Source organism: Diabrotica undecimpunctata, chromosome 6 (genome assembly GCF_040954645.1).
Source record: "Diabrotica undecimpunctata isolate CICGRU chromosome 6, icDiaUnde3, whole genome shotgun sequence".
Taxonomy (NCBI): Eukaryota; Metazoa; Arthropoda; class Insecta; order Coleoptera; family Chrysomelidae; genus Diabrotica; species Diabrotica undecimpunctata.
In genome coordinates this window covers 33,756,116-33,766,790 of record NC_092808.1, presented here as the reverse complement: position 1 = coordinate 33,766,790, position 10,675 = coordinate 33,756,116, and the positions used below count along the sequence as shown (strand labels likewise).

At 33.9% G+C, this 10,675-nt stretch overlaps 1 protein-coding gene across 2 annotated transcripts in view; it reads right to left on the bottom strand.

The window, feature by feature from the left end:
- Positions 1-238: 238 nt before the first annotated feature.
- Positions 239-10,675, bottom strand: part of 7B2 (Secretogranin_V domain-containing protein 7B2) — a 90,849-nt gene continuing 80,412 nt past the window's right edge. For both annotated transcript variants that reach the window (XM_072534609.1, XM_072534611.1), the window contains one exon: positions 239-1,556. In XM_072534609.1, coding sequence (XP_072390710.1) covers positions 1,482-1,556 — 75 coding nt within the window. In that variant the 3' untranslated portion in view covers positions 239-1,481. The remainder of the gene's footprint in view (positions 1,557-10,675) is intronic.

The window sequence follows — 10,675 nt, the reverse complement described above, 5'->3', positions numbered from 1 at the left end:
CAAGTCATCCCTAAGTTTCGTTCACTAACTCAACACGCAAGGGAGTGTCTTGACGAAGAATGGGTTGTTTTAGTTGGTAGGCAGGGCAAAGGAAGGCATCAGTTTGCAGGACCTCCTCTACACAGGGGGAAATGGTCTCAGATGTTTTCCTCTGCCCTGAATCCAACACACTGAGCAATGGTATGGTGTTTAGAACATATCCATCCTCATAAAAAAGGTGATGAAATAAAAATCTAGGTTGCATTAAGAGAATACATTTATTCCACTTGGTATAATAGTCTTTTACGCTACTTTGTTCTTCGTAAACAAGAAATTGTAAATATTCAAGAATAAGCCTCAGTTTTTTAAAATGGTTAACCACTTAATCCAATAACACCGATAAACACTTTATTTTAAACATCAATATGTAATGTCAACAGTCTATAAACACAAGAGAGAGTTAGATTTATGTTATAACCACCCTTAACATGAATATTACTTAAAACAGGCTTGTATCGTGTTTTTCTATGTTTCCAATAATGATTTAATATGGACTAAATCCGCACAGAGCATTTTAACTGTCTTACTCAAGTAACGTATTGATCTGTAAGTCTAGCATAATATGTTTCACATTTATAGTTTTCCAAGATTTTGGGTTGTTCTATATAATAAAAAACTGTTTAAGATTCCTTTCTGTTTTATTTTTTAATTCAAATTCAACATAAAACAACCTCAAAGATAGGTGTGTTAATCTATTCTATAGAAATTTTAATCTTGTTAAACTATATAATTATAGAAGATAACACAAGAGACTACATTTAGGGATACTATGCTCGTAATATGCTCGTTTGCGGAAATAAAATTACATAATTTAAATACTGAAGAGCGTCTTTCAATTAGAAGATCATAATTTTGCTCATGTTCATTACCTAAATTTTGTAAAATTATTTGTATGACCCATTAAGAAATCATTATATTCAATTATATATTCATTCACTGATTGAAGAAGAGTTTCTAGTCATTAATTCGATTAAAATGGTGTAATCGACTTAAGTATAGTTTTGATTTTGTCAGATGCCTTATAAAGGTTCAAATAGCTAGCAATGCAAAGCTATCCATTGCAAGCTTTTTGTCGTCGTTAAGAGATCGGTCAAAATCAATAGGGCCTAAAACATACTTAAGTTGATCTATTTATATTTTTGGTCAATATCGTGATATGTCACTTATTACGATTTAAGCATATTATCATTCTTTTGAGAATTGTTGGGTATCCAACGGAATTGTACGTTGTAATTATTCTAACTCTAACAGTATGGGTACCATTCTTTGTTTATTATATGCTCACATTAAAAGCAACTACTATCTAAGTTCTTATATATAGTTTATCGTACAGGGGTAAGAATTAAAATGGTTATTGTTCTTCGGATCGTCCATGTTCATAGCCAGAGTCATTATTTTTTGTCGTCCGGTTTGGTTCAAAATTGGAGGTTGGTGTTGTACGTTTACAGTATAACATTGTTGCCTTTTTTAGCTGCCACAGGTAATTTTTCTCCAGTTAAAAAGGGATTGTTCTTAGACTGAAATAAATATACAAACAATTAAAAGAATTTGTTTTATAATAAAAATAAGCACTAAAACTACATCATGCCTTTTGTATAATTCATTAAATTAAATGGAAACCAATAGGAACTGAAAAATTGCCTCTATTAAAATATGTAAGGTAACCCGGAGGTAATGAAGTACCAATAAGTAATTTTCGATATGCAGATGATACTGTTATACTGGCCGATAACATCGATGATTTACAGATGATGTTAAATAGAGTAAATACAACTGGCAACCAATTTGGACTGAAGATCAATAGAAAGAAAACTAAATTTATGGTGATCAGTAAAAACAACATTCAACATATCGACCTGAATATTGAAGCCGAACGTATTGAAAGAGTACACCGATTTAAATATCTGGGATATACAGTAAATGATAAGTGGGACCCAGACGTAGAGATAAAGATCCGAATTGAAATAGCAAGATCCAAATTTATCAAAATGAGAAAGCTCTTAAGCAACCGCCACCTAAGCGTTAACCTCCGATGGCGCGCCACGAAATGCTACGTACTCTCTACGCTACTTTACGGAGTTGAAGGGTGGACGTTAACAGCAGCAACTATAAAGAAGTTAGAAGCTCTAGAAATGTGGCTGTATCGACGCATACTGAGAATACCTTGGACAGACAGAGTGACCAACACAGAGGTATTAAGACGAATGGGTAAAGAGGTGGAATTGTTAACAACTGTTAAAAGAAGGAAAGCGTCATACCTGGGCCATGTGTTCCGTAATGATAAGTACAGTCTGCTACAGCTTATCGTGGAAGGCAAGATTGAAGGTAGAAGAAGTTTGGGCAGAAAGAAGAAATCCTGGTTGAGAAACTTGAGAGAATGATTTCAAATACCAGAAGCTGCGAACATAATACATGCGGTACAAAACAGAGAAACCTGTCGTTTGATGGTCGCCAACCTTCGGTAGAAGATAGCACATAAAGAAGAAGAAGGTAACCCGACCTAATAACGGCCCAGTTAAGGAATATTTGACTTTAGACGTAAATAATTAAGGAAATAAAATAGTAAAGAACATGGATTTAAAGTATATTGGATAGGTTGATGTTTTCTTTATCAAAATAATTAATAAAAAAATAAAAAAATGTGTGTTTTTTATTTGCAAAAAAATTGTTTTCACTAAAATGCAAAAAACTTTAATTCCAGCCTATGTCGAAAAATTAGTGGTAATTCTGGCCTAATGGTGATTTAATTCAGGCCTGTATATCAAAAGAATTATCATTTTTTTTTAAACTGAACACACAATTTTTCGTTAATAGGTATTTTAATGTTTTCAAAGTAGGTATAAAAAATGCATCAGCACAAAGACATAATTTTTATAAAGAAGAGGCACAGAAAAACTAAATAAAATAATGTACATACGTAATGCATTTTTAACACAAAAAAAAACAACAAAAAATACTTTCAAAAGTTACTTAACCACAGTCTTTTTTTTCATTAATTGCATAAGAGCAAAGAGCTATGAAAGACCTACAAATTATTTATCTCGGGTACAGAAAAAAGACCACTTTTCTAAATGTACTGAGATGGTGCAATTAAACAAACAATTTTTTGATAATGATATCCTATTTTTTCCATAGCTTTGATTTTGAATTTATCTTCTGTTATTTCTTCTCCTATTCTTGGAAAATATTTCTCCTCGTAAACTACAATGACGTAGTCACCTAGTTCGTAGTCACCCACCACTAAATCCATAGAATTGTTAGCTTTCGGCTTTCTAGTTCTTTTACCTGTTTTTCTGTCAGAACCAACATTTTTGTTTAAAATTTCATTTTCTTTTTTACTTGCTCCATCTATCTCTCCTCTTTGTTTTTCTTTATTCTCAATGTTTAGGTTTAATTTCATAGCTTTCGAAATTTTAATTTTTTCTATTCTCTTGCCATCAAATTCTGCATTTTCTTTGTGATGTTAGGTGCTTTGATTTCTTTTTCTTCAAGCTTTTGTTTTTTCCTTGCTTCCTTTTCATTTTTTTAGCTTCTACTCTTCTCTGGTACTCTATGAAATCATCAGCAATCGTTACTGCTGGTATTAATTTTTTTGTAGCCTTTCTTTCGGACGTTTGAGATATTTTTCTGGAGAAATTAAATGGCGTTGGAAATTTTGGAGGAGTGACAAAATAGGATTCAGCAGAATTTATGGGAAATTGATTTTCAAAATAGGTTTAGGTAATCATGAACTATTTTGCGGCATGAAGCTTTGACAGGTCGGGATAGAGCAACATCAAGCGGTTGCACGATATGTATAAAATTTGGAACCAGTGATACCAAAACAATTCCATTTTCATGAGAAAACTCGCAATGCCAGAGATATATGGCTAACATGTTCATCCAAAAATAACAGGTCGCTTAATGTTTTTTTGGTTCAACCATTTATTAAAATAGTTTGAGACATAATCATAAAACGTTTCTGTATTCATCCATTCACTTTCATTGTATCCGATACCCCAACCTATTGGCATAGTTGGAACCAAATGTTTTGGTAGCCTTGAATAGGAAAACAAAACCGTTGGTGGTAGAATATCTCCACTAGCGGATATGGTTGCTAATATGGTCAGACATTATTTTGTCGTTAGCAGTTCTATTATATACAGTTTTCTTCTTCTTCTTCAGTGCCTTATCCGGTCCGGATGTTGGCGATCATCAAGGCTATCATGGTTTTGTTGACTGCTCTGCGAAACAGCTCCGCTCAGGTCATCCCAAACTATTGTCGGAGATTTTTCAACCACGAGATACGACGGCGTCCCGGTCCTCTTCTGCCAAATACTTTACCCTGCATAACGAGTTGAAGAATTCGATATTTTTCTTCATTCCGCATCACGTGGCCGAGGTACTCAAGCTTACGTTGTTTAATTAAATTAAGCACTTCTTTTTCTTTTGTCATGCGCTGTAGGACCTCAATGTTGGTGACATGGTCCACATAAGATATTTTTAGTATCCTTTTGTATATCCACATCTCGAAGGCTTCGATTCGTTTTTCAGTGGCTTGCGTCAGTGTCCAGGCTTCAACTCCATACAGTAACACTGGAAGAACGTAGCACCTCACTATTCGCATCTTGGTTCCCAAACTGAGATCACTGCAGCACAGCAAGGATCTCAACTTAATAAATGTAGACCGTGCCATTTCAATTCTGGATCTAATCTCTTGAGCGTAGTCCCATTGTACGTTGAGGGTAGTTCCGAGGTAAGTGAATCTGTCGACTCTCTAGATCTCTTCGCTAGCTGCCATTAGTGCCCCGGGATTTGTTTTATGTATAAATAGATTTGTATAAATTTGTACGGCTGACAACCATGAATTTAGTTTTCTTAATATTGAGGTTCAGTCCGTATGTTACGCTCACAGTTCGCACTCGGTCTAGTAAGGCCTGCAGATCGTTTAGGCTGGTTGCTAGTAACACAGTGTCATCGGCGTAGCGGATATTATTGATGTATTCACCGTTCACTCGGATTCCCATGTCTAGGTTTGTGAGGGCTTCATTAAAAATCTCCTCAGAGTATATATTGAAAAGAGGCGATAGCACACATCCTTGCCTTACTCCTCGCATGATCTTCACTTGGTCGGTCAGCTGGTCTTCGATCTTGACTTGAGCACGCTGGTCCCAGTATAAATTCATGATGATCCGAATGTCTCATCCAATGATACTCATCCAATCCTACTCTTTGTAGTGCGGTGACCATCTTCTGGTGCTGACAACGGTCAAATGCCTTGGCGTTTTAGACCCTCTTAACTAACACTTGTTTGTAATGTGGGGCAATGAAAAAGGCTGTCTCGTTGAAGTTGAATATTCAGCTTGGATCTTTAAACACATATGTGATGCCATTTTGACTGAAATAATCATATACTTTCTTGAACCAATTTCTTATCCTTTCGTCTGTAACGAAGAAACGGCTAGCTGTCAGATTTTGCGATAAACGAGGTCTTACTTCCGGATGCTGGGTTAGGAAATGTTAGTACCATCTATTTCCAGAAATACCATTCTTAAATGGATTGGCTCACTTTAGATTTTTAATGACGGTTTTTTTTGCAGATACCATACCAGTGAAATGTGAATAATTGAGTCTTTTATTGCTAAATTTGGGTTAGGCCGAAATTAGAGCATATGCGAAATATAATAAAATCTAATACCGCCCAGATTAAAATAAAATTAATTTAATGTTTTTTTTGTAAATAATTAATTGTCAGTCTTGAGTAAGTTACAAAAAAAAATATTTTTTTTTAGGAGCAAATTCGAGTTTTTTTTTAATTTTCTACCATTAGAAATAATCACCTGACTTTCATAGTTGTAAACTTCCTTTTTTGATTTTATAGAAAAAAAAGTATGGGACGGAATTTGATAGTGCGTTTTTGTTAATATTTTTTTAAAAGAATATATTATTTTTATTTAATAATTTTTGATATATGAAAAATTATATGAAATATGAAAAATTACTGCGTTGAAAAGTCCTGGAAGCCTGGAAGGAGTAGGAGAGAAAGATCAAAGAAAATATTGTAGGATGCAAGTAACAAGACTAACTTGTGAACACGATTAATATTATGATCGAAGATAAAAAACTTAAATTGATCATGAATTAAGAGAATAATGAATATTGAAAATGGTGTGTAGAATTTATTGACTAGATCATTCCTTGCACTATCTGCTACAACCAACGGTATACTGAACACAAGGTTGATTGACACGAGTTTTTAATTTAAAAATATGTATCAGAAAATTAGAATTAAAAAAAAATATGCTTTATCATTTATAACTTAACAATAACTATAAATATAATTTTATTATAAACAACCTTGAGAATTATTATAAGCTATTAAAATAATGGTGAGTTAAAGTACTAATAAGTATATCCAATCATAACACAAAAGTATTAAACCACAGTAAAAATACGTGTTCAGCTCATAAAATCACAAATAGGTAATAAGCGGGTTTGACAAAATTAATAAATTTTTTTTAAGCAATAAACAAATAATTTAATGCAAAATAACGTGATCATTACAGATCCGTTTATTTACATTGCTAAGTACCTATATGTATTAAGGATTGAAAAATATGACAAAAACAAAACATTGCGGTGATTAATCAAAAACAGGATTAAAAATGAAAAAATATTTATATACGAAAAGAGGTATCGGCTGTGCCCAAAGAGTAAAATCGAAGATAAAATTTTTATCGAAATGTCTGCATTTTTGATAGTTTCACATGGAATACAGAAGTGGTATCTGACCCTAAATACATCTGGCATGTACTTCAAAATACGATTGACTCAGGTCACATTTTAAATATCTGCCAATGGAGTATTTCAAAAACAACTCAATTTATTAAATTATGATACATATTCGAAAGATCTTTGATATCTATCAGTCTTATTATTGATAAAATTTTGTTTTTTTTTGTGAATCATCATGTGTTTAATTTATTGGTTTGTACACTATGTTTGTGTGTAACAACCTTTTGCCCAATATATACTCAGTGACATTAGAATTGTAACACCCCGAAGGAGTAATTTCCTAAACTTAATTTTTTGGTAACAGAATGACTATATTTAAAACATGCTATGATAACAATACCAATGTTTTATCTCTTCTACTTTTTGTAAAAATAAAGTTTTATCTTAGAAATTTTTTTGTGAAGAGACCGACTTGTGAAAACCAGTTCGTATAGAAATTTTTAGTTATTATTCCTCAGTCTAATTGTAATTCAGTGTAAGAAAATGCCTCAAGTTCGAATACACCATAATTACCACCATGTTAGCGATTTTGACAGGGGTAGAATTATTGCGTATAAAGATATGGGTTTTTCATATCGCGAAATTGGCCGTCGTGTTAATTGTACGGCAATGACGGTTATGTGTGTCTGTCGTGTGTGGACAAACGAAGGTAGGGGAACACGAAGAAGACCAACTGGTCAACCAAGGCGTACCACAGAGCGTCAAGATAGTCGCTTTAGATTACTGGCTCTGCGAGACCGTTTTGCTACTGCGCGTCAAATTGCTGACCAATGGTTTGGAGTAGTAGGTAGAACTTTTAGTATGCGTACACTATACCGTCACATTCGAGCCTTTGGACTGGTTTCATTCCGCCCACGACTAGTGCTTCCTTAGACTGCGGACCACTGTCATCAACGTTTGAATTGGTGCAGAGAACGGCAACATTGGGTAGAAGAATGGCGTAATGTAGCATTCAGCGATGAATCAGAGTCTGTTTAGGAATGCATAATGGTCGTAGGATGGTAAGACGCGGCCGTGGAGAACGACGAGATATCGAGTTTTCTGTTGAGAGGCATGTATACAGGACAGTTGGAGTAATGGTTTTGGGGGCTGTTGCCTATGGTAACCGATCACCATTGGTGTTTATTCGAGGCAATACCATAGCTGCGCGTTATGTTGAAGACATCTTACAAACCACTTTACTGCCTTATCTCGACGTCCTTTTTCAGCAAGACAACGCGCGTCCCCATATTGCTCATCAAACTATGGACTTTTTCCAAGAAGCTGGCGTTAATGTGTTACCATGGCCGTCACGTGCTCCGGATTTAAATCCTATCGAACATGTATGGGATATGATGGGAAGGAGACTGTCCACTTTGCACCATCCTCCACAGACTCTGGCACAGTTAATACATGAAGTTTAAGTTGCTTGGAACGAGGTGCCACAAGCAGACATTGAACATCTCATTTTGTCCATTCCTAGACGTATACAGTCAAACACATTATTAATTTTTTTTTGATTACTTGTTAATAAAAATTCTTGACAACGTTATCGTTTCATTCTTGATGTAAATCTACCATGTTCCCAAAAAATTAAGTTCAAGAAATTATTCCTTCTGGGTGTAACACTTCTAATGTCACTGAGTATATATTGAATTGCAGTCTTTACAATTTAGGTAAAGATTTTTAGAAGATATTTTAAAAACAAATAATTATCTACCAGAATTTTACAACCGCTAATTAAAAAAAGAAGTTGCATTATCAAAAATCAAACTAATTCCGATAACTATCCCAGAAAAACCCAAAGTATACATAGCAATAATATTAATAATGTCAACGACTCAAACAAATACTATATATATTTTAATATTTTTCAAAATTTAAATCCAATGTTACTAAAGATCATCAGTCAGATGTTGTTTATAATGTAAATTGTAAAGATTGTACTTCAACATATACTAGGCAAACATAACAATATCTACATAGAAGGGTTGTTGCACACAGATTTTGTAAAAAGAACAAAACTACAACAAAAGATATATATTGGAGATAATTCACATAAAAGCAAAGATTAACGTTACATCAATAATAAGACCAATTTAAAAGAACTCTTCGATATATATGATAATTTATTAAATTGAGTTGTTTATAAATGCATCTGGTATGCACCAAATTGGTAGATAATTTGAAATCCGACCCTGAACCAGTCGTAGTTTCAAATGCCTGCTATGTGGCTTTAGGATAAAATAGCACTTGCCCTGAGGATAGTACTATCTTCTTATTTTTATAATTCAGTCCTAGTCATAAGACCTTTGTACCAAAAAAAAATTTCAATAAAATCCTTTATAAAAAGGTATATAAAAAACCCAGTCGGGCTATGTTAAATAGACAACACGTTTTCGGAATAAGTATTCCATCATCAGTGTCAGGTTAATACATGAATGTAGCCACTAAATATGGGGGTAAAAACCCTTTAAAAATTACTAAATGAAATTTAGTTTACATTATATCTTGTTTAAAATTAAGACGGTAAAGTTACCGTTAGATTGGTAACATGGCGACATATGACTCTACATTAAGTTGCAAGTCCTGAGACGGTATGTCTACGAGGACTTTATTAAAGCAGCTTTATCAGGTGGTTTATCAAATTGTCCGAGAGTTTGTTTAAGTATGTTCTTGATTATTTTCTTGGACCAGATTTGCACTTGAATAGCTCTCCATTTCTTTTGATGATTCCATATCAGCCACTTCTAAACCTCCTGTCCTGTATTCTCTTTGATTTGGCCACCAAAACAAAAACTTCAGCCTTTATATTACCCTAGGCCAGTGGTGCTCAGACTGATACTACATGGGATCTACCACATAAACTGCAAGCTTCCGGAGATCGACTGTTATACCCTGTTTTTAAACCGGGAGGAGTAATTCAAATTTACCGCGCCGCAATGTTTTATAATTAAGTTTACCGCGCCATAATTAAGTTATATCGACGATTTTTTGTGTTTTCTGCGTTATTCTTTTAATTTTTAGATTTTTAGTCTGCTTTTATATAAAAAATAGTTATTTTTAGAAGTCTTTGGCGACTTAAGCTAATATTTTTGGATTACCGTCGAAAGTCGATATGATCAACCAAAAAAGAAGATGTATTTGGTAACTTTTCTAGTGAATTTCTTGGGTGTGAATCTGTCCCTTTAGTTTACTCCTCCTGGTTTAAAAACAAAGCATAGTAAAAAAACATTTTGACAATAAAATCTTCATTGCACATTTTTAGTTGATAAAAAGTTGTAACTACAGAGAGTTGTAATTAAAGTCAGGTTTTTCATATTAATTTTATTTCGATGTTGATGCATACAAGTATTTCATATGATAGTACGTAATTACCGAAGGCCAAACGCAAGCATGAAGAGTGATGTTCGTCAGTTAGCCGATTACGATATTTTGATTTCACTATCCTCATTTGGGAAAATGCAGCCTCACACAAGTATGTTGATTCAAAGAATGCTGTGACCTGTGCAGAGCTACTTGTCTCATAGTCGGATATTTCTCAGACGATATGAAAGACCAAAATTTCGTATCGGTCGCTCTGGATTTAACCTGTATATCCGAAATTATTTTCAGTACCTCATTTTGGACGGAAATGATCTCCATATTGAACGTAACGGATATTTCAGTGGCTCTTTTTTGCACGTCTTGACAAGAAAATGGATTAGACATGAGTGTTACAATATCTGTCAGTTTTTTTAAAATCAGCGAAGCGTCTTTCAAACTCGCTATGAAGTGTTTGCAGCTCCGAGTCGTAATAAACATAATTCAAATGAGCGGCTATCTTTTTTCAACGATGGAAAGTTGTTTAAATCCTTTCTGCTAATTTGCTTAATCAATAATT